The sequence below is a fragment of the Bombina bombina genome, chromosome 2 (genome assembly GCF_027579735.1).
Source record: "Bombina bombina isolate aBomBom1 chromosome 2, aBomBom1.pri, whole genome shotgun sequence".
NCBI classification, from domain to species: domain Eukaryota; kingdom Metazoa; phylum Chordata; class Amphibia; order Anura; family Bombinatoridae; genus Bombina; species Bombina bombina.
In genome coordinates, this window is record NC_069500.1 from 363,750,042 (window position 1) to 363,775,500 (window position 25,459).

Here is a 25,459-nt window from a genome sequence, read left to right on the forward strand (position 1 = left end):
GGAAATATCTCATTGCTTTCTTATTATATAAGCAGGTTCACCCTACAACTAGGTTAGTTTGCTTCATGGGATACTATAGGATTCCATGAGTTTTCTCACTATACTTAGACTGATACATGCATGATTGAGTCACTTTAATGAAAACTTGTTTCAAGAACATGTAACTGAGAAATCATAAGTGTGCTAGAGAAAGTTAGCTCGTCTATGAACGTGTCAGAGCATGTATGTGTCAGAGGCAACATAAGCCTGGTTGACATATTTATTTAAAACATAGGAGCCAGCCAAGATATTTAAGCATCAAACAGGGGTGTTTTTATATAGATATATGTAGAATACTCTTAAAAGTTAGGAGCAAGAATTTACAAAGCTCTGCGTGTAAGTGCGCCTCTAATCAAACACGTGAATGAAATTACACTACTGATGCATCTAAGAAACAAGTAGCTTCTCAAGCCAGCAGATATATTACTTGTGTGTGATGTCACTACACTGGAAAACATAAGATGGATAAGTCTTTGGCTTTATCATTTCTGCAACATAAATATTCTTGTATTTTAGTAAGTGACTGTAGAATTTCAGTAAATCATTGTCTACAACCCATTAGAGAAAATGATTAAAAAGATAACGTCAGCATACTATCGTCTAAAGTGAAGTGGATTGAGGCGATTTTGCTCAGGATATCAATAATTAGATTTTATCATGTGATATCTAGAAGAAATGTATATGAAGTATTTCCCAACAGGTTTAAATAGTAATACATACAAAAAGAGAAGCAGTCTGACAAGAGCAGCTCAGTAGGTTGTTCTATGGGCTGGTTACAGCTTCTTTTAGCCCAAAACTCAGTCTGATACTGCTAACAAGGTCAGTTCAGCCCCAAAATACCAGGTAATTCTCTTTTGATATAGCTGCACCTCACTGATAAGACCTAAAGGAGGCTGAAACATTTGTTTGGGGTTGCCATTTCTCTGCCTGGTTTTTCTGGGCTGGACTGACTGATATATTTCAGGAGAGTTTTCCTCTGTGAAAAGCACAATTGGGCTAAAAGAAGCTTCTCCCAGGTGGTAACTCGCAATAGAACAAGCTACTGCGCTGTTCTTTTCCTGAAAAAGAATGCTACTCTTTCTGTTTGTATGTGTTTTCTGACCCTGGGAAAAGTCCATTTGCCATTTCTCTGCCTGGTTTTTCTGGGCTGGACTGACTGATATATTTCAGGAGAGTTTTCCTCTGTGAAAAGCACAATTGGGCTAAAAGAAGCTACTCCCAGGTGGTAACTCGCCATAGAACAAGCTACTGAGCTGTTCATTCCTGAAAAAGAATGCTACTCTTTCTGTTTGTATATGTTTTATGACCCTGGGAAAAGTCTCCTTAAGGGTAATCGGTGAAACCAAACAAGGACTCCTTGCCCTATGTGCCTGGAGGGATATCGCTGCATCTCACTGACGAAGCCCAAAGAAGGCTGAAACAATTGTCTGGGGCTGCCATTTCACTTGTTCAGAGGAGAATTGCTTGGTATTTTGGGGCTGGACTGGCCTTATTAGGCGGGATCAGAATAATATACTTCAAGGAAGTTCTTCTCTGTGAAAAGCACAATTGGGCTAAAAGAAGCTACTCCCAAGTGGTAACCAGGCCATAGAACAAGCCACTGAGCTGTTGTTTGTTCCTAGCAGATTATATGTATTTATGTTCCTTTGACATTCTCTATGTAGGCATATGCCCTATACACTAATGTGTACAATACTGTAAAAAAAATAATCTGAAATTTCTAATGACTTGTTAAACCAGCTGCAGACTATTTAGTGTATGGAAAACTGGTCATTAAGCTTTATATTTATATTTGAAATATCTGCCCCCCCAAGAACATGCCAGTTCAAGTGCAAGAAGACAGGACCTGCTTACCTTATCTGTCTATACACAAAGGCACAATACCTAGTTGCTGCAATTTTCATTATGGGTGGTGCTTTTAATGAGCAAAGCCAATTAGAATAAACCTAAAGAGAATTTTACATCTGTGGCTGGAACAATAAGACACAGGCAACATATTAAAGGGAAAAACTTACAGTGCAGTGTCCCTTTAACCCTTTGAGTGCTAAGCACTTTCCCACCTAAGTGCTAAAGTTTTTTCCCTCAAGGTGGGAGAGTGCTAGTGACGGCTCTGAGCCTTCATTAGCACCAGAGTGGGAAACTTTGTGACGGCTCAGAGCCATCATTAGCACCAGAGTCAGGGAAACTTTGTGACGGCTCAGAGCCATCATTAGCATTCAAGGGGTTAATGAAAATAACAGGCCTGTTGCATGTTTGCTCCCATGGAAAAGAAAGCTACATGTTTAGTGTACATTCCTGCCCAATAGTGAGTCACTTGGTAGCAGAGAGTAACCTGTGCAAATCCTCAGCTGCAAGGTTTGGCATCACCAGTAACAAGACATACATTGCTGTAATGTCAACGGCTGTGTGATTTAATTCTAACAAGTCATTCTCTACACACAAAGAAAAATAGGAGAATACTAATGATGTGCAAGGATCTGGGCTCATGAAATGAATAGAGATTGAAGGCATTGGCACTAGTACATAACCAATTTAGTTCTTTCTGTACCTACCTCCATTATGCTTAATCCTTCCACACTGGAGCTGACCGTTTCATGATATGAATCATCTGAAAGCAAACAAAATTATTACAAATATTCAAGAAAATAGTATATCTACTGTAATTTTATGTAACACAATTACAAAAAATAAGCACTAAGGGCTAGATTACAAGTGGCGTGCAATATCACTAATTTGTATGCATATTACAAGTTGAAAGTATATATATATATATATATATATATATATATATATATATATATACACACACACACATATATATATATATATATATATATATATGCATCTATTCTATGTGTATTTATATATGTATTTAAATACACATGTACATACATACACACACACATATATATATATATATATTTATATATATATATACACACACACACACACACACACATATATATATATATATATATACATATATATACACACATATATACACACACACACACACATATACATAACAGAATTTATGTTTACCTGATAAATTACTTTCTCCAACGGTGTGTCCGGTCCACGGCGTCATCCTTACTTGTGGGATATTCTCTTCCCCAACAGGAAATGGCAAAGAGCCCAGCAAAGCTGGTCACATGATCCCTCCTAGGCTCCGCCTACCCCAGTCATTCGACCGACGTTAAGGAGGAATATTTGCATAGGAGAAACCATATGGTACCGTGGTGACTGTAGTTAAAGAAAATAAATTATCAGACCTGATTAAAAAAACCAGGGCGGGCCGTGGACCGGACACACCGTTGGAGAAAGTAATTTATCAGGTAAACATAAATTCTGTTTTCTCCAACATAGGTGTGTCCGGTCCACGGCGTCATCCTTACTTGTGGGAACCAATACCAAAGCTTTAGGACACGGATGAAGGGAGGGAGCAAATCAGGTCACCTAAATGGAAGGCACCACGGCTTGCAAAACCTTTCTCCCAAAAATAGCCTCAGAAGAAGCAAAAGTATCAAACTTGTAAAATTTGGTAAAAGTGTGCAGTGAAGACCAAGTCGCTGCCCTACATATCTGATCAACAGAAGCCTCGTTCTTGAAGGCCCATGTGGAAGCCACAGCCCTAGTGGAATGAGCCGTGATTCTTTCGGGAGGCTGCCGTCCGGCAGTCTCGTAAGCCAATCTGATGATGCTTTTAATCCAAAAAGAGAGAGAGGTAGAAGTTGCTTTTTGACCTCTCCTTTTACCGGAATAAACAACAAACAAGGAAGATGTTTGTCTAAAATCCTTTGTAGCATCTAAATAGAATTTTAGAGCGCGAACAACATCCAAATTGTGCAACAAACGTTCCTTCTTTGAAACTGGTTTCGGACACAGAGAAGGTACGATAATCTCCTGGTTAATGTTTTTGTTAGAAACAACTTTTGGAAGAAAACCAGGTTTAGTACGTAAAACCACCTTATCTGCATGGAACACCAGATAAGGAGGAGAACACTGCAGAGCAGATAATTCTGAAACTCTTCTAGCAGAAGAAATTGCAACTAAAAACAAAACTTTCCAAGATAATAACTTAATATCAACGGAATGTAAGGGTTCAAACGGAACCCCCTGAAGAACTGAAAGAACTAAGTTGAGACTCCAAGGAGGAGTCAAAGGTTTGTAAACAGGCTTAATTCTAACCAGAGCCTGAACAAAGGCTTGAACATCTGGCACAGCTGCCAGCTTTTTGTGAAGTAACACAGACAAGGCAGAAATCTGTCCCTTCAGGGAACTAGCAGATAATCCTTTTTCCAATCCTTCTTGAAGGAAGGATAGAATCTTAGGAATCTTAACCTTGTCCCAAGGGAATCCTTTAGATTCACACCAACAGATATATTTTTTCCAAATTTTGTGGTAAATCTTTCTAGTTACAGGCTTTCTGGCCTGAACAAGAGTATCGATAACAGAATCTGAGAACCCTCGCTTCGATAAGATCAAGCGTTCAATCTCCAAGCAGTCAGCTGGAGTGAAACCAGATTCGGATGTTCGAACGGACCCTGAACAAGAAGGTCTCGTCTCAAAGGTAGCTTCCAAGGTGGAGCCGATGACATATTCACCAGATCTGCATACCAAGTCCTGCGTGGCCACGCAGGAGCTATCAAGATCACCGACGCCCTCTCCTGATTGATCCTGGCTACCAGCCTGGGGATGAGAGGAAACGGCGGGAACACATAAGCTAGTTTGAAGGTCCAAGGTGCTACTAGTGCATCCACTAGAGCCGCCTTGGGATCCCTGGATCTGGACCCGTAGCAAGGAACTTTGAAGTTCTGACGAGAGGCCATCAGATCCATGTCTGGAATGCCCCACAGCTGAGTGACTTGGGCAAAGATTTCCGGATGGAGTTCCCACTCCCCCGGATGCAATGTCTGACGACTCAGAAAATCCGCTTCCCAATTTTCCACTCCTGGGATGTGGATAGCAGACAGGTGGCAGGAGTGAGACTCTGCCCATAGAATGATTTTGGTCACTTCTTCCATCGCTAGGGAACTCCTTGTTCCCCCCTGATGGTTGATGTACGCAACAGTTGTCATGTTGTCTGATTGAAACCGTATGAACTTGGCCCTCGCTAGCTGAGGCCAAGCCTTGAGAGCATTGAATATCGCTCTCAGTTCCAGAATATTTATCGGTAGAAGAGATTCTTCCCGAGACCAAAGACCCTGAGCTTTCAGGGATCCCCAGACCGCGCCCCAGCCCATCAGACTGGCGTCGGTCGTGACGATGACCCACTCCGGTCTGCGGAATGTCATCCCTTGTGACAGGTTGTCCAGGGACAGCCACCAACGGAGTGAGTCTCTGGTCCTCTGATTTACTTGTATCTTCGGAGACAAGTCTGTATAGTCCCCATTCCACTGACTGAGCATGCACAGTTGTAATGGTCTTAGATGAATGCGCGCAAAAGGAACTATGTCCATTGCCGCTACCATCAAACCGATCACTTCCATGCACTGCGCTATGGAAGGAAGAGGAACGGAATGAAGTATCCGACAAGAGTCTAGAAGTTTTGTTTTTCTGGCCTCTGTCAGAAAAATCCTCATTTCTAAGGAGTCTATTATTGTTCCCAAGAAGGGAACCCTTGTTGACGGAGATAGAGAACTCTTTTCCACGTTCACTTTCCATCCGTGAGATCTGAGAAAGGCCAGGACAATGTCCGTGTGAGCCTTTGCTTGAGGAAGGGACGACGCTTGAATCAGAATGTCGTCCAAGTAAGGTACTACAGCAATGCCCCTTGGTCTTAGCACAGCTAGAAGGGACCCTAGTACCTTTGTGAAAATCCTTGGAGCAGTGGCTAATCCGAAAGGAAGCGCCACGAACTGGTAATGCTTGTCCAGGAATGCGAACCTTAGGAACCGATGATGTTCCTTGTGGATAGGAATATGTAGATACGCATCCTTTAAATCCACTGTGGTCATGAATTGACCTTCCTGGATGGAAGGAAGAATAGTTCGAATGGTTTCCATCTTGAACGATGGAACCTTGAGAAACTTGTTTAAGATCTTGAGATCTAAGATTGGTCTGAACGTTCCCTCTTTTTTGGGAACTATGAACAGATTGGAGTAGAACCCCATCCCTTGTTCTCTTAATGGAACAGGATGAATCACTCCCATTTTTAACAGGTCTTCTACACAATGTAAGAATGCCTGTCTTTTTATGTGGTCTGAAGACAACTGAGACCTGTGGAACCTCCCCCTTGGGGGAAGCCCCTTGAATTCCAGAAGATAACCTTGGGAGACTATTTCTAGCGCCCAAGGATCCAGAACATCTCTTGCCCAAGCCTGAGCGAAGAGAGAGAGTCTGCCCCCCACCAGATCCGGCCCCGGATCGGGGGCCAACATTTCATGCTGTCTTGGTAGCAGTGGCAGGTTTCTTGGCCTGCTTTCCCTTGTTCCAGCCTTGCATTGGTCTCCAAGCTGGCTTGGCTTGAGAAGTATTACCCTCTTGCTTAGAGGACGTAGCACTTTGGGCTGGTCCATTTCTACGAAAGGGACGAAAATTAGGTTTATTTTTTGCCTTAAAAGGCCGATCCTGAGGAAGGGCGTGGCCCTTACCCCCAGTGATATCAGAGATAATCTCTTTCAAGTCAGGGCCAAACAGCGTTTTCCCCTTGAAAGGAATGTTAAGTAGCTTGTTCTTGGAAGACGCATCAGCTGACCAAGATTTCAACCAAAGCGCTCTGCGCGCCACAATAGCAAACCCAGAATTCTTAGCCGCTAACCTAGCCAATTGCAAAGTGGCGTCTAGGGTGAAAGAATTAGCCAATTTGAGAGCATTGATTCTGTCCATAATCTCCTCATAAGGAGGAGAATCACTATCGACCGCCTTTATCAGCTCATCGAACCAGAAACATGCGGCTGTAGCTACAGGGACAATGCATGAAATTGGTTGTAGAAGGTAACCCTGCTGAACAAACATCTTTTTAAGTAAACCTTCTAATTTTTTATCCATAGGATCTTTGAAAGCACAACTATCCTCTATGGGTATAGTGGTGCGTTTGTTTAAAGTGGAAACCGCTCCCTCGACCTTGGGGACTGTCTGCCATAAGTCCTTTCTGGGGTCGACCATAGGAAACAATTTTTTAAATATGGGGGGAGGGACGAAAGGAATACCGGGCCTTTCCCATTCTTTATTAACAATGTCCGCCACCCGCTTGGGTATAGGAAAAGCTTCTGGGAGCCCCGGGACCTCTAGGAACTTGTCCATTTTACATAGTTTCTCTGGGATGACCAACTTGTCACAATCATCCAGAGTGGATAATACCTCCTTAAGCAGAATGCGGAGATGTTCCAACTTAAATTTAAACGTAATCACATCAGGTTCAGCTTGTTGAGAAATGTTCCCAGAATCAGTAATTTCTCCCTCAGACAAAACCTCCCTGGCCCCATCAGACTGGGTTAGGGGCCCTTCAGAACCATTATTATCAGCGTCGTCATGCTCTTCAGTATCTAAAACAGAGCAGTCGCGCTTACGCTGATAAGTGTTCATTTTGGCTAAAATGTTTTTGACAGAATTATCCATTACAGCCGTTAATTGTTGCATAGTAAGGAGTATTGGCGCGCTAGATGTACTAGGGGCCTCCTGAGTGGGCAAGACTCGTGTAGACGAAGGAGGGAATGATGCAGTACCATGCTTACTCCCCTCACTTGAGGAATCATCTTGGGCATCATTGTCATTGTCACATAAATCACATTTATTTAAATGAATGGGAATTCTGGCTTCCCCACATTCAGAACACAGTCTATCTGGTAGTTCAGACATGTTAAACAGGCATAAACTTGATAACAAAGTACAAAAAACGTTTTAAAATAAAACCGTTACTGTCACTTTAAATTTTAAACTGAACACACTTTATTACTGCAATTGCGAAAAAACATGAAGGAATTGTTCAAATTCACCAAATTTTCACCACAGTGTCTTAAAGCCTTAAAAGTATTGCACACCAAATTTGGAAGCTTTAACCCTTAAAATAACGGAACCGGAGCCGTTTTTAACTTTAACCCCTTTACAGTCCCTGGTATCTGCTTTGCTGAGACCCGACCCAACCAAGCCCAAAGGGGAATACGATACCAAATGACGCCTTCAGAAAGTCTTTTCTAAGTATCAGAGCTCCTCTCACATGCGACTGCATGTCATGCCTCTCAAAAACAAGTGCGCAACACCGGCGCGAAAATGAGGCTCTGCCTATGATTTGGGAAAGCCCCTAAAGAATAAGGTGTCTAAAACAGTGCCTGCCGATATTATTATATCAAAATACCCAGAATAAATGATTCCTCAAGGCTAAATATGTGTTAATAATGAATCGATTTAGCCCAGAAAAAGTCTACAGTCTTAATAAGCCCTTGTGAAGCCCTTATTTACGATCTTAATAAACATGGCTTACCGGATCCCATAGGGAAAATGACAGCTTCCAGCATTACATCGTCTTGTTAGAATGTGTCATACCTCAAGCAGCAAGAGACTGCTCACTGTTCCCCCAACTGAAGTTAATTGCTCTCAACAGTCCTGTGTGGAACAGCCATGGATTTTAGTGACGGTTGCTAAAATCATTTTCCTCATACAAACAGAAATCTTCATCTCTTTTCTGTTTCTGAGTAAATAGTACATACCAGCACTATTTCAAAATAACAAACTCTTGATTGAATAATAAAAACTACAGTTAAACACTAAAAAACTCTAAGCCATCTCCGTGGAGATGTTGCCTGTACAACGGCAAAGAGAATGACTGGGGTAGGCGGAGCCTAGGAGGGATCATGTGACCAGCTTTGCTGGGCTCTTTGCCATTTCTTGTTGGGGAAGAGAATATCCCACAAGTAAGGATGACGCCGTGGACCGGACACACCTATGTTGGAGAAATATATATTAGAGCTGAAACAACTAATCAATATAATTGATTATGAAAATAGTTGTCAACGAATCTCATTATCGATTAGATGGTCTGCAATTAATTAGTTTGCACACAGCACCAGCTGCTTCACTCCAATGAGCTCCTGCACATGGTATTGTGTTTTATGGTTATGCCTTTAGGGTAAAGGACGTCTTTTTAACTTTACAACTACTCCTGGCTTATGTGCAACTCAGAAATAAAATAGGAGTCATCATTTGTAATGTTTATATTAAATCAGGTGATATGGGACTATGCTTTGTATGATTTAGTGCTGAGCTTGTTATTTACACCTAGCCCTAGATTGACGGGAGTTGTTATTTGCATTGATGTTTACTATTATCTGTTTGCACAATTATTAGCAGATTGCATGCTATTGCTGATTATATGTACTGTGTAGATAAATGTGTAAGGCTTTGTCCTGTAATAGTTTTTTGTTGTTTTTTTTAAATTGTGATATGTTCCAGAGTCAACATCTATAAGTATATATTTGTTATTTTAAGAGCAGACTAGCTATTTATACCCTAACCTTATAGCTGGTTATGTAACATTGCATAATGAAATTTAAGATATTTTTATCTTAGAATGAAGTCCAGGCTTACTTTATTAAAGGGCCCCTTGCCAACACGGAAAACACTTTGCATTGGTGGAGTTAAAGATAAATACTGTATCCCACCTTGGCAAAATTGGCAAAACCCTACTTATATATCTCAGGCAAAATAGCTTGCAAAAGAGTGCCAGCCTCAGCCAGGAGCATGCGGACATGCTGACATTTGTGCATTTCAATGCAAAGTTTCTGGAAGAGTAATAACAGAATGTTATAAACAGTGATTGTCTACCTCTTTCTAGTTCTAACTCTTTTCAAACAGTTCGTGGTTTTGTTTTACATCATTATAAAAATGTTCTGCTGCTTAATAAAATTGGACGAACAGTTGTGTTTAATCTAAAGTTTTAGGGGACGATTTATCAAGCTCCGTATGGAGCTTCATGCCCCTGTTTCTATGCGAGCCTTCAGAAGTTATGAAAAAGACCTCTACTCCATAACTTGTCCGCCTGCTCTGAGGCTGCGGACAGAAATCAACCCGATCGAATACGATCAGGTTGATTGACACCCCCTGCTAGTGGCCGATTGGCCGCGAATCTGCAGGTGGCGGCATTGCACCAGCAGTTCACAAGAATCTGATCGATGTGCAGCGGACATGTAAAGCTACATTGTATCATGTTCGCTCGCACTATGATAAATTTACCCCTATATCTGAAGTTTTATATTTGTAACACTCAGTATGTGGAATTTATTTTAAATACTGGAAAAGTTATTGAACATTTTTTTATCCGATTATCCGATTAATCGAAAAAATAATCAGCCGATTAATCGATTATAAATAAATAATAGTTGCAGCCCTAATATATATATATATATATATATATATATATATATATATATATATATATATATATATATATTGATTATAAATAAATAATAGTTGCAGCCCTAATATATATATATATATATATAAATAATATATATATATATATATATATATATATATATACACACACACACATACACTTTAGAGCCCTTTCCACTCAAATACCTTAAAACATGAAAAATCATTATATACACTCCCATATACACTACATGAAAACAATTATGTATGTAAATATTAATACAAAAATGTATTTAAGGATTAAAAGCTATGTGGTATATAACAAGATATTTCAAAGGAATGGGCTATAATGAATGTATGTACGTATATATATATATATATATATATATATATAATTCCCATTGTAGAAAAAAGGCACTCACTGGACTTAATATAATTCCAATTATTTAATTCCAGTTCAAGCACATGTCAAAAACATAACGTTTCGGTGTTATACCAAACACCTTTGTCAAATGTCAGACAAATTCGTAAGACTGTGCTTATCCTTTTTTGGGAAAATTATATATATATATATATATATATACATACATATACATACATACATATACACACACGCATACATACTCACACATGCATACATACTCACACACTTTGGAGCCCTTTCCACTCAAATTCCTTAAAACTTTCCACTTTCAATTCAATTTTAGTATTTCATGTGTTTTACTGTGTATTTACTTTATATACTTTACATTTCAATGTTCTTCACATAGTAAAGAATGTTCTTTGTATTTTTAAATATATATATTCTTGTGTATATCTGTATTCATCTATACATTCATATAGATATATAGGTATACATATATATTTTCTTAAAAAAAATATTTTATATATATATATATATATATAAAAATATATATTTTAAAATAAAAATACAATTTTCTTCTATGTAAAGAAAATTGGAATGTAAACAGATTTAGTACTGAAGGTCTTACCCCGTGTAAGTTTTTTTTTAACAGCGCGCTCCAATAGTCTATGGAGATAAGAAGTTAGCGCGCAAACATTTTACTTTTGACTTGTAATAAGCACAATAACCAGCCTGAGTTAAAAGTTTACTTCAAGCGGTGTTTAGGTGAAATCACTTAATAGCACACCACTTATAATCTGGACCTAAATTTGCTTCTAGAACCTCTACTGACTACAGGGTCTCTCACACAAAAGTTGCATGTCCTCTTTGTGTTTTTTTATATCTATATCTAGGTATAAAAATATTACACCTGCACACTTTTATGTGGTGTTTGTTCCGTATCATTTTATCACATTTCAAAATAAATAATCACTGTAGACTGCAAAACTAGGGTATTTGGTACATGCAATATGAGCCTATCATAACTTCACTACATGACTATTCCTATAAATACCTTGTAGGTCGTCAGTCTCAGTGGTTTCTATCTTGTCCATAAAATCATTAGAGTTCCATTTTGTTATTTCTTTGGGTAATACATCTTCATTGTCTGACAAATCTTCTGAAGACAATGAAAACACATTTGGATTAAGATTGTAAGAAAAGTACTGAGAAATGAAAAAAGAAAACCTTTTACTCTCTAGGTCAAGTAAGAATCTACTATCTGTAATTAACCAGGAACTTTATTTGAAGAAGCTATCATTTTATCCTTCAGTTAGCCACACTACCAGTTATCAGTGATAATTAATCAGCCAAAATTACTATAATAGAAAATAATGTCTGTGGGGTTGTGGGCCTTGTCCAAAATGGTTATAGGTTATATTCTTTTTATTGACTCAATATTCAACATACAAATTGAATACATTACAAATGTGTTTCCTTTTTAACATAAAAGAAAAATAAATAATGAGAGATACCTTTCCAATATATATGCTATTTATAAAAAAAATCAAAAGTAGATTTTTGAAATAAATATGGAACATTCAGCTATATAAATTCCTCTGTAGACAGTTGGCTTCATATGAATTATTTACCAGTTTTACATGCAGGTGCTTTTAAGCAGCTACACTTTTGCATGTAAATTTGTATCCACAACTACACAGGTCAATGTTTTTCTGAAAGGATAGATCCCTCCCATATATTCCATCCAATACCATTAAATCTCTGCAAAATGATCTATCACACACTCCCTTACTGATATTTTTCCAGTTGTAAAACACGGTTTACCAATTTCACCCACACAGGGCTAGATTATGAGTGGTGCACTAACTGTTTCGCACAAGCGATAAGGGGTTTATCGCGGATCTTTGTGAGCATCGGAAGTAGCGAGCGTATTACAAGTTGAAAGTAAGCACGTTCGGTCGAACGCAATTAGGATAGCGTGGCCTCAAAGCTCTGGTTAACTGTTTATGCTCAATTATAAATTTACACAAAACACATCAAAAATACATTTAAAAGTACAGTTACACTCATAATAACTATGTAATAAAAATATATTTTTTTAAATTGCAATAAAAAGTTATATGGGCTCAAAGATATGAGGTCTCGGGTATTAGGAAAAAAAAGGCTGCAAAGGGCCTTAACATAGAGATACATACATAAACAACTAAATATGTATGTATATATATAATATATATATATATATATATGTGTGTGTGTACATATGTATTTATATGTGTATATATATATTTACAGACATTTAAACAGATCAAAATACAAATACATATGTATACCGGTATATATATATATATATACACACACACATGTATAGACATATATATGTGCACTGGATGCCTTTTTAGTCAAGTAGATGAAAACATGTAAAATCATATTTATGCAACATTCATATTTAATAAAGGTTTTAACTGTGTATGCATTGTAAATAGTTCACATTCCAGTATTCTTCACATTAGGGGCATAATGTTCAATATATTTATAAATAGATATTCCTATATATAGCTGTATATATCTATACCTATAAATAATCATATTTAGATATAGATATATATTTGACCAAAAAAACCATCATATATATGGATATCGATAGAGAGAGAGAGATAGAAATATGTATTCATGAATAAATAGAACATATTCTGCTATGTGAAGAACATTGGAATGTAAAATATTATTTCATGTTGGGTTAGCGCTTTGGTTAAACGTGATAGGGTTTGCGCAACTTGTTGGGTGTTAGTTGTTTTGTTCACACTTTTCGTGCTCTATATAAGTCTATGGGGGAATACATTAACGCGATATGCTAACTTTGGCTTTTTGTGTGAGTGAAAACTTTTTACTTTCAACTTTTAATACGTGTGCAACCCAACGCGTGCAAAAAGGTTACTTCTAGGGAGTTCATGCATGAGCGATTAAATAGCGATCCACTCGTATTCTATCCCATTTTCTTTATATGCAAATAGGCCTTTAAATAATGAAGATTTATTTAGTATTTATAAGAAACAGTACAACCCATAGCTTCCTAAAGGGACATGAAACCAAATTTTTTTCTTTTATGATTTAAGATAGAGGATGCAATTTTAAACAACTTTCCAATTTACTTCTATTACCAAATTTGCCTCATTCTCTTGGTATCCTTTGTTGAAGGAACAACAATGCACTACTGGGGATTATGTGAATACACTGGATGATTAAATGACAAGAGGCATATATATATATGCAGTCACCAATCACCTCCCAGTAGTGTACTGCTGCTCCTGGGCATACTTAGGTATTATTTTCAACAAAGGATACTGTGAGAATGAAGCAATTTTGATAATAGAAATACATTGGAAAATTGTTTAAAATTGCATGCCCTATTTAAATGATGAAAATGTAATTGTTACTTTACTGTCCCTCTAATATGTAAGTGTGGTTAAATGTGAAAAAAAGCTGTCTATCCAAAGCAACCCCCCCCCCTCATCCTGCTTAGTGTATTTATCATCAATCTTTCTTTAATTAAATACCATTTAGCTTACTTCTTCTCAATTCCTTCTTCTCACACATCATGATTCTTCACCAGACAGTTAAGTAGACCATAATCAAATATAAATGGATTACTTATACAGTTAATAGTCCAACAGACGTGGAAGGCACAAAAATTGTAGCGCAACTTGAGTAACACAGGTACATAAGAAAATAACCCCAAACACAGTCCAGTGTATAGCAATACACAGAAAGCCGGGATGAAGTCAGTAATCCAGAAAATGTATGGAAGACACATATGCAAAACATGTAGCAGTTAATTTCACTTAAAGAAGGTTCAGATATAGCCAGTAAACCCACATACCCCAGGTATATAGCCATTCTTACTAAATTTACAGACTGAAATATGTCCTGTACTTCCACATACAAATGCAGGGATACAATCAACAGTCATACATAACCAAACAAATTAGTTACAGTTACCTTGTGGGGGGTATATAACCAGTAATTACAAACTGGGAAAGTATTTCAACATGAACACGGAGACTTATATAATTATGGTATCAACAATCCCTCTGCTATCTATCCCAATGCTAATTTCCTTTGATTCTTTCTCATCTCCACAACCTTCTTCTGTGTTTTCCTATTTTTAATCACATTCTTCATCACTGACACTTTTTCTAACACCCTATTTTCCACTCCTTTGCCGTTGAGACTTCACAAAGTCAACCACCTTTCCTTCTTCTGCCTTTTGCATTAAATAATAGGGCTACACACATCAAAAACATGTGTCCAGTTAGTGATTCCTATGATATCAATCTTAATAAAAATTAAATAATTTATTGGCAAAAATAAATTTTATTTTATTTTTCTCAAAACACCATCTAACCATTAAATATTCAGAATGGGAAGATAAGTCCACTGTATGTTAATTATCAGACTTGGAGAAGACATAGCTGCCAACATTACAGAAACAGTTGAGCGCATAAAATCTGGAGCAAACACTCTAAAACTCCCCTGTAAAAAGCAAATAGAAGGAAGACTGACTCCGTTAGAGGCAAGTGCAGCATAAAATTGAGCGGCCTGCAACAGGGGATCCATACAAACCTTCAAAATAACAGCAAGTTTGCACAATATACGTTTAAAATGAACTGTAAAATCATAGGATCTACCTCTAAATTTATAGTATTGGGGACAGTTCCAGAATGCTCCATAGTAGAAAAGTAGTATGGACAGATAAATGCAATTTTAATACACCACAGAATAATAAACACAATAATTCAGAGATTTTTATGTTAAGAACCACAGGAGATTAGACACAGGTGTTACACTGGTGAACCTCGCAATGAAAATGTATTTGAGAAAATGTTTTAATCAAAACCCACATATAAAAAATAAATATATAATAAGGAAAAAAGGACCCTTGTCCCTTGGAATACAGAGTAAAAAAACGTATCCACTAGTATCTGTAGTAGGGATAATAACAGAAAAATAGGAGAAGCTACTCAGCGTATAAATTCCTTAAAAAAACATCAAAATTGTCACATAAGAAATAGGACAAAAATGATTATTAATAATAATAAACTGTTATTAATCTCTTAGAGGTTCCAAAGTATAAAATAATCTCTTTTTTTGTAATTGATAGGCAAGAGGGAAAAAGTTTTACTATAACAGAATTTTTGAACTATCTTAATGACAACAGTGTTAGACTATGTAATTGACAGGTGAAACAAACCTATCTAAAGTTAACTTCTTGGACCTCACATTGGAGAGTTTAGTAGAAACAGGTGATATTACATCCAGTACCTTTCAAAAACCTACTGCAGGTAATACCATCCTGCATGCCAAATTTGCGCATCCACCTCATCTAGTAGACTCTATTCCTAAAAGTCAATTCCTTAGAATAAGGAGAACACTAATTGTGAGCATATTTACAACACACAATCTGAGAAAGTAAAGAGCAGCCTCCTCAGTGGTGTCGCTACAGGGGGGCAAGGGGGGGCATTTGCCCCCAGATTATGGATCCCACCGGCCGCCAGCCCCTTTGCTTGCATAATGCGGCAGTGGTACTGTCTAATAATAATGTAGTGTGCTGTTATTGGTTACTCTGATATATATTTTTTTTAATTGTAAACAACTGTTTTACTCTGGGCCGGTGTTACAATGAGACAGAGTGAGTAAATAATATGCACAGCGCCGCGCGCACGTCCACCACGTGTTCAATTCCCCCCCAACCCACCACAGACACGTGCCTCGCACCACAGCACTAAGGGCATTCCGATACCCCATCTGCATGCTGGCGCTATTTGCTCCTCCAGTCAGCCAGGCTGAGGTCACATTCCTACACAGCAGAAGGAACATGACTGGAGACTGGAGGAGAGGAAGAGAGAGGAGCCAGCCAGCAGGTGCTGAGCCTGTGTGCAGTGCAGGACAACTCAGAGCAGAGAGCGCAGGAAGGAGCAGCAGCAGCAGGCACTGGCAGCAAAGTAAAGACGAAGAAGATCATTTGGGTTAAGTCACTAATGTCACAACAGGGTACTTTAATTACCAACTTGTAAAGTGGAACGTGCCTTTGTGACTGAGTTTATTACCTCAAGCTCCATTTGTGACCTGCTCTGCCTCTGCCCTGGCTGTGTAGATTTTCTGCCTTCTTACACCAAGACCTGGATACAATTTATGAAATACTGGGGATATGCATATTTTAAATATAACAGATGGGACATGTGGACCTTCAGAAGATATATTTTTTTGGCTTATAGATAACTTTACCATTTTACCCTAATGTGATATTAACCTTGGTGTCATGCTCATATAGTACCACAAATTGATGTGAGTATATGCAGGGAAAATTATTAATTAAATACTCTGCAGAGGGGATGTACTAGAGACATTTACTGAAATCAAATATAGTTATCTACTTTCCAATACATTATATAGGCTTAGCAGAAGTCATATTTAGGAATATATTTTTACATTTACAATGAGTCAGATAAGTGCGTTTTTAGTATTGATTATATGACACATTTAAAATTGGGCCACAAAAAAACACCTATTTCAATCCATCTGTTGAAAATAGTCAAATGATTTATGATGCATATTATTATTAAAAAAACAATGGATTACATGGCACTACAAAACGAATATTAAAACATGGTTTATGGTAAATAGAATGGGACAAAACAGGCAAAATTCACCTGATGCTACAAAATCTCAAATAACTACAACAATAAAAAAAGGTGAAAAATGAGTTTTTGGTGCATAATCTGGCTCCTATAAAACATAACATTTACTAATATAAAAGCATAAATATTTCAGACACACACCCATAGGAGTTATAGTCTTTAAAGTGTTGGGGTAAGAAATATTCACAAAAAGAGCAAATATCGCTATCCTCAGAAAAACTTTAAATAGAAATAAATCCAATGGAAGTTCACCCCTTTTTACTGTCCAATAACTGTATACTAATAAATTATGATTACTACTAGACACAGGCCACACGGCTCACTGTCAGAGACTGGGAGAGAATTTGGATCGCTGTCTGTCAGAGAGACTGGGAGATAATTTGACTCACTCACTGTCTGTCAGAAAGACTGGGACAGAATTCGGCTGAATGAGCCAAATTCTCTCCCAGTCTCTCAGACACACAGTAAGCCAAATTCTCTCCCAGTCTCTCAGACACACAGTAAGCCAAATTCTTTCCCAGTCTCTCTGACAGACAGTGAGCCAAATACTCTCCCAGTCTCTCTGACAGAAAGTGAGCCAAATACTCTCCCAGTCTCTCTGACAGAAAGTGAGTCAAATTCTCTCACAGTCTCTCTGACAGAAAGTGAGCAAAATTCTCTCCCAGCCTCATATTTAACATAGGGAATTAATTACAGAGCCCTGGTGTTTGCTGACATTTCTTTAAATTATAAAGAAAAGCTTTTTAGAGTTTTCCTCCTCTTTCTCAGGTCTGAAGCAATACCTGAGGAAGAAAGGAAAACTCTCAACAGCTCTTCTTTTAAGTATTAGGTTAGTACAATAAAAAGGTATCATTGCATACCACATTACTCTAGTATTTTGGAATCCCCCTATATATTGTGCCTAGAATCGCAGCTGAGTCTCCTTAATAGGGGCTATTATCAGAAATTACTTAACTCTGCCCAGAAAGAAGCGAGAGGTGGCTTAAAATCAAACAAAAAAATCAAGGAGATCATTCTTAGAAGGAGCCATCGTCTTTAGTACTCCTTACTGTTAGGGATGGGCGAATGTTTCGCAACATTCGAAAAACGGCACAAATTTTAACACATTCGTTCGTTCGAATTTCGAATGTTTACATAACATTCTAACATTCGATTTTCGAATGTTCGGTTTCGAATTTTACGATTACATTCGAAAATATTCTTTTCGAAAAATTCGAATTTAGATTGTAATAGTATTTCTAATGCTTTTTCTTTAAATGTAATATTCGAATTATGCAATATTCGAATTCAAAAAATTCGAATTTAGATTGTAATAGTATTTCTAATGCTTTTTCTTTAAATGTAATATTCGAATTATGCAATATTCGAATTCGAAAAATTCGAATTTAGATTGTAATAGTATTTCTAATGCTTTTTCTTTAAATGTAATATTCGAATTATGCAATATTCGAATTTGAAAAATTCGAATTTATATTCTAATTCGAAAAATTCGAATTTATATGTTTGTAATAGTATTTCTAATGCTTTCTTTAAATGTAATATTCGAATTATGCAATATTCTATATGGAAACATTCGAAATTATATATTTGTATCTATTATGTATCAATTTACTAGATTCCCGCCCTACCACATGAACTATTGAACTTCTGAATAGTATTTGTTAAATAGAATGTTAAATTCGAAATTTCGAATGTGGACATTCGATATAATTATAAACATTCGAATTCGAAAGTGACATTCGAAAACTGTAAATAACATTCGATTTTGGAATTTTTAAGAATATTCGTTCTTATCGACATTCGGATTTAGAATTCGAATTTCGGTAATAACTTTCGTTCTACATTCGAAATTCGAAAATTTACACATTCGCCCATCCCTACTTACTGTTCAATAAAGTTGTTTACCATTTTGAAAAAAACATATAAAGTTACTAAACAATGATAATGTTTTGACTCCATTTGTTAACAAATGCAAATTTGTCTCTAGAAAACCAGAAACTCTGGGCTCAAAGCTTTCTCCTAGCATGATTCAGGCCAATAAAACTAATACTAACACTTGGTTACATCGCAAGGGGAATTTTAAGTGTAATAACTTTAATTGTAAAGCATGCAAAATGGTAACAGTGGGAAATAACTTCTTTTTATCTGTTACTAAAAAAAATGTTATATCAATTTTCATGCAACATGCAGAACAAGATGGGTCATATACCTAATAACTTGCAATCACTGCAAACAATATGTTGGCCAAACCTCTCGCGAACTCCGGGACAGAGTCAGAGAGCACTTTAGGGATGTAGAAAACTTCAATAAAGATTCTGCCATAGCAAAACATTTCAATGGCCTGCACCTCGCTAGTATTCCTGACTTTGGAGTGCAGACCATTGAAATTGTAGAAAGGCACCCGGAGGTGGGGGGTGACAGACATAGATTCTTAACAAAAAGAAAGTTATTTTGGATCCTAAAGTTAGATATGAGATATCCCAAAGGTATTAATTTAGAATGGGATTTTCATATTTCACAGACGAACTTTATATAATTTTTTCACTGATATACATTAACGTCGGCCCCTTCGTCTAGTACCTTCGTTGTTTCCCCTAAACCAGAAATACTGAATATTATATTAGGGAATTTTCCTTTGTATTCCAGATCGATATTTTCCAACAATATAAACTTTTCTATATAATGAATCATTTTGATCTAAGTATGGATTAATGTAAATTGTACAATAGAATATAACATAATACATCATGTTTTGTTAGTACTTAGACAATATATTACTATCTGATATAAAAGGATAAGGCTTAATACATATTTATGAACCTGTAAGCAATCCTCAAGGATATCAAATTGTTGTTTTGTATCAACTATTGTTGTTTTTATTCATTTTTGTAATACCACCTTATATTTAAGAGGGGCATTTCCATGTGTAGTCTGGTTTTGGTCCCTGATTGGTTGAGTCCCTCTTAAATAGATGTTTTTTTCAGTGTGTACAGGTATACCTCACTTTACAGCGCTTCACTTTACAGCGATTCGCTAATACAGCGCCTTGTGGAGCTGAAGTTCAACCTCCAAGGATTTTGAAACAGTGCTGTAAATCATTGTGAGATTGCGAGAAAAGTGACTGGCACCATTTTGCTATGCTTAGTTCAATTTTAACTGCATTGCAGTGCAATCTGTTTCTCAGTGCTATAGTCAGGCAAATTTTACTACAGTAATTGTCACTATTTTACAGGTACAGTATTTATTGAATACTAATTGAATACTTGCTGTGCTAGTGTTAAATTAAACGTAGCACTATTGCACCCCTAATATATGTTAGTTCAAACATGTTTTTAAGATTTTAAACACTGAAAAGAAAGCTAAAACTGCCTTGTTTCACTTTAAGGCAGTTTTCACTTTACAGCGGGGCTCCAGTCCCTAACCCGCTGTATGAGAGGGGTATACCTGTATCCTATTACTAAGCGCCACTAGGGGAGCGAAACACGTCAAGACAGCATTCCTTGTATTCCTGCATGTATATGGAACTTTTAACCGTTTTTTAATAAAGTTTGTTTTTATAATTTATATATAATATAAATAATATATGTTTTTATAATATGTGAGTGAAATCTGTGTGGTTGTATTTACCTGAACTGCACACACTTTACTCTACTTTACCCAAAGCAGCAGAAATGACTGCTTCCAGTAGAGAGCCCATCCAGTGCTGTGTATTTCACAGAAGAGGATAATTTTAAGGAGTATCTCGATGACACAACAGGAGGAGGCAGGGACTGGTCCCTGCGTCACCTGTGGTAGGCTTGTGACTAACTCCTACCCCAGGAGTAATTGTGTCACTACCCTATACTCCAATCTTCCCACTATCTTTCTGCTCTCTGAGGGGAAAAATAGGCCTCAAATGGGTCTGAGGACACCTTTCAATGAAGAATCAGGAGCACCTCATTTCTTCACCCAGATTACGTTGAATCCCTAGAGAAATGGACTTGTGGACTCTCACCCCCTTATAAAAGAAAATGAGCTTTATATTACAATCAAGTGATTTTTTTCATTGTCTTTTTTATGTTGGATACCTGCAATGCAAGAAAATTGTGCAATGGAGGAAATAAAATATCTTGCAATACCACTAAACCCTCTCCATCACTTACCGTGGGCGTCAAAGAATTCATCATCTGAGCTCTCATCCGAGTCCCTTGCGATGCTCTGCATCCTCCATTCTGATATACTGTGGCGGGATGGGCTAGCTGTGAGTGACAGACACAGTTTGAGAGTTAGTAAAAACGCTACAGATACACACATGCTAAAAGAAAACAGTATATAACATGCTAAAATAAAACAGCTTTACACTATGCGCAGTGTATATACTATCAGCTAGCTGGATGGTAAATTATTTTCCCATACATAAAATCTAAATGGGGTAGAACCACATTGAATTAAGTGAACACTTTTTCCCTACAAGGTGGCCAATATGATTTCACAGTTCATACTAACTAGCACTTTCTGTCTAGTTTTTAGTATATTTCTGGGACTGAAGGGGGGGACATGCCTTTTTAAATGGGTACCAACGTCTAATATTGTCTGTGTATATAATTTACAATCAAACCTAATTAAATATGGAAATTGAGAAATGCATATCCCCTTAATATAAGATAGCAATATTGTTCCAATGTTCTTTCATTTGTATGCCAAAAAAAAAAAAAAACATGCGTCTGTGCAACAATATGAAATGTTAAAATGTTAAAATATGCTTCTATTTGCCTTTTCTTTGTTTGCTTTGCCACTGCAATAGAACTGTTTAGATTCCCACCCACCCCACAATATGATTAACTCTACCGCAGTCACATTTCTTGCAAGTGTCTCACCTGTGCGTCCAAATCTGAATTATGAAGGAATCTCTAATCAACATGAGTGAGCCTTAAAGGAACAATCTACTCCAGAATTGTTATTGTTTAAAAAGATAGATAATCCCTTTATTACCCATTCCCCAGGTTTGCATAACAAACTATTATATTAATACACTTTTCACCTCTGTGATTACCTTGTTTCTAAGCCTCTGCAGACTGCCCCCTTATCTCTGTTCTTTTGACAGACATGCATTGTAGCCAATCAGTGCCGACTCTGAAATAACTCCATTGGAGTGAGCACAATGTTATCTATATGACACATGTGAACTAGCAGTGGCTGTCAAAAACTGTCAAAATGTACTAAAATAAGAGATGGCCTTCAAGGGCTTAGAAATTAGCATACGAGCCTACCTAGCTTTAGCTTTCCCCAAAGAATACCAAGAGAGCAAAGCAAATTTGATTTGATAATAAAAGTAAATTGGAAAGTTGTATACAATTGCAATCCCTATCCGAATCATGAAAGTTTAAATTTGACTAGACTGTCCCTTTAATTAAACAAGAACCCCTTGCAGTTCTTGTAATGCTTCCTAAGTCTGAAGGTCATCAGATTAATACAAATGGGATGAGACTGTTTCAGAATGAGAAGCTACTTTCCAAAGATTTTGCAAGGACATTTCTGCTCCTCTGCTGCCATTTCTACCCTGAAACATTCATGTGAGTGGTTCCTGGCAGAGGGGTATTAGCTGTAAATATGTAAGCACACATACTTTAACATGTATTACTAGCTATCTTAGCAGATTTTGCCCCACCTATATCTTTAGAACCATCTATAGCGGAATATTTTCTAGGCTTTATTAAGTAGGCACTCTACAAACATTGCACGTGGTATACACAGTGGATTATGATCCTTCATTATGGCTGTTTGTATTGCTTTTTTGTTTTAAAATATTTCCTGCAATTTTTTAAAAGCTTGGTGAATCAAAAACTACTACAATGTAAAGGCACATAAAAGTCAATAGTATCCTAGTAGGGCTGTAAAGCGCCAGATCGCTACAGCAATTTACTTTAGAATACAAAGTGTGTTTAAAAAATGCTGTTTTAGCCTTTATTAATACAAAAATCTGCACCTTTAAAATATCAGCTGATGCCAATCTAACAGCATACTTAGCTGCTGATGGGTGCACATGCCTTGTGCACTAGCATGACTTATTGGCAAGCTATTTCACAGTGCATATGCACCAACCAGCACCTGTGTATGTTTAGAAAATGTATTCGAATCTCAGCTCCAAACCTGGACAACCAAATGGAAACTCGAACTGTCCGGATCATTCCTGGACAAGTGGCAACACTAATGCTCGAGAGCTGTACAAGTCATCATGCTATTGACTCTTCTGAGACTTTAATAAAACGGCATAATTTACCACGTTTCTTATTGTTCACTGTATATAAAGTGGGTGATTGCATGAACATTAATTTCTTGTATAAAAATGGATTAACCACTTTGCTGTGCTAAAGGTGTTGTGTTTTTACGGCATTCCCAGCAGCAAATGGGTTATTATTAGACTGTGCTTTCGATCTGCATAAACTTCATGCTGTTCTGTTTCTGTGCTCTCACTGTATATTTTTCACAAGGAAGGCAGCAGGGAGCGAGCAATGTGTTCTATTTCTTCATTCATGCATATCAATTTTGAATCATAATTCACCTTTCACGTGCAGTTTGAACAATACATGTCATGGGCTTCTGCATTGAGCTTTATAAGAAGGCTTTCAGAACAAACTAAATTAAGGTTTTGTTTTCATTTGATTTATTTAGGTTTTAGATCCAGCAATTCTAAAGTAAGTTTGAGACGTGGTGAATATGCTTCCTGTAAAAAAAAAAAGGTCACTTTATTACAAAAGCAGCAAATATTTCGTAGAACAATTTGCTGGGAGAAAAACGCTTTACCTAGAAGTGGACAGGGTAAATAATTCTGGGGAAAATAAATTGGTTTCAGTATAAAATTAAGATAACTGCCGCAATGGTCAGTCCGGGGCGTGTTGCTCATGTGCTGCCGAATGGGATTGTTATAATACAATGTATATTTCTTATGTTACTCGTTATAAGGACGTTTCTAATATACTGAAAAATGCATTGCAGAAAAGGAGTCTAACATAAAGAAAAGAAATCGAATACATATTCAGGTTTTGCAAGGAATCCATTTAACCCTTCAACAAAAAAGCCAACACATTGTTGTCATCAACAGAACACTTATGCGGATGACACCAATAACTGGGCTCCTCTTCTGATTGTGGCTATCGTATTCTATCGTCAGTCGGCCAGCTGATCAGTATGTCTGAGCCCCATGTATGTGCGTAATGACATCACAAAGAATAAGGAAGTGTCTCTGCCCCTGGGATTTTGTATCTTGATTAAGTATTGCTCTTTTATATGACCAACAAAATGCCTTTTAGTGCCTGGTTTCTCAACAGCCGGGCCGTGGCCCAGTACCGGGCCGTGAGAGCCCTGCTGGTGGGCCCTGACCTGCCATGCCCCCACTGCACACCAGGGGCAGACTGAGACCAATAAAGGCCCCAGGAAAACTGTCTCACACTGACCCAAATGTATTAAAATTTATGCAAATGAACATTGGTAGCCTCCCTGCCCTAATCCCAACAGGCCCATCAACCTCCAGAGCCAGGACCCCCAACATTAATGGCCAAAGAAAGGGCCCCCAACCTCCAGGGCCAGACCTCACACTCCATGGCCCTCACAGCAACAGACCCTCGGCAGGACCCCCCACACTCCAGGGCCCCCACTAAACCCACACTGAACTGCTTAGTTACTGATAGGGCAAATCCCTGCTGCTTAATATATATATATATATATTTTATTTTTTATTTTTTTTCTACCTACCGGGCCCTGGACATGTCCAGCTAATATTTTCCGGGCCTTGAGGTCACTTTGGTTGAGAACCACTGTTTTAGTGTCCCTTTAACTCTTATTATTGATTCTACCCTGTATGTATAGTGGTTCTGTAGCTATTGTGTTTTCTATTTATAGGGATCAAACCATACAGCTGCTGATTTTACTCAGATTAATGCCTAAAGTTCTACGGCATTTTAAGGTAAGGGCAGTTATAATTAAATGAACAGCATTCGTGTGATCTTCAACATAAGCGACTGGTAAAGTGTAATACTAAATTTCTTCAATTTTTAAAAATGTCAATTTTAGT

General features: G+C 37.5%; 1 protein-coding gene across 11 annotated transcripts in view; it reads right to left on the reverse strand.

Annotated features, from left to right (window-relative positions):
• The window catches only part of PITPNM2 (phosphatidylinositol transfer protein membrane associated 2), a 545,415-nt gene that overhangs the window by 125,269 nt on the left and 394,687 nt on the right, over positions 1-25,459 (reverse strand). For 8 of the 11 annotated variants that reach the window (XM_053701788.1, XM_053701796.1, XM_053701792.1 and 5 more), the window contains 3 exons: positions 21,552-21,647; positions 11,769-11,873; positions 2,592-2,647 (listed from right to left, as the gene is read on the reverse strand). In XM_053701788.1, coding sequence (XP_053557763.1) covers positions 2,592-2,647; positions 11,769-11,873; positions 21,552-21,647 — 257 coding nt within the window. The remainder of the gene's footprint in view (positions 1-2,591; positions 2,648-11,768; positions 11,874-21,551; positions 21,648-25,459) is intronic. The other 3 variants (XM_053701795.1, XM_053701793.1, XM_053701790.1) reach the window with 2 other exon arrangements.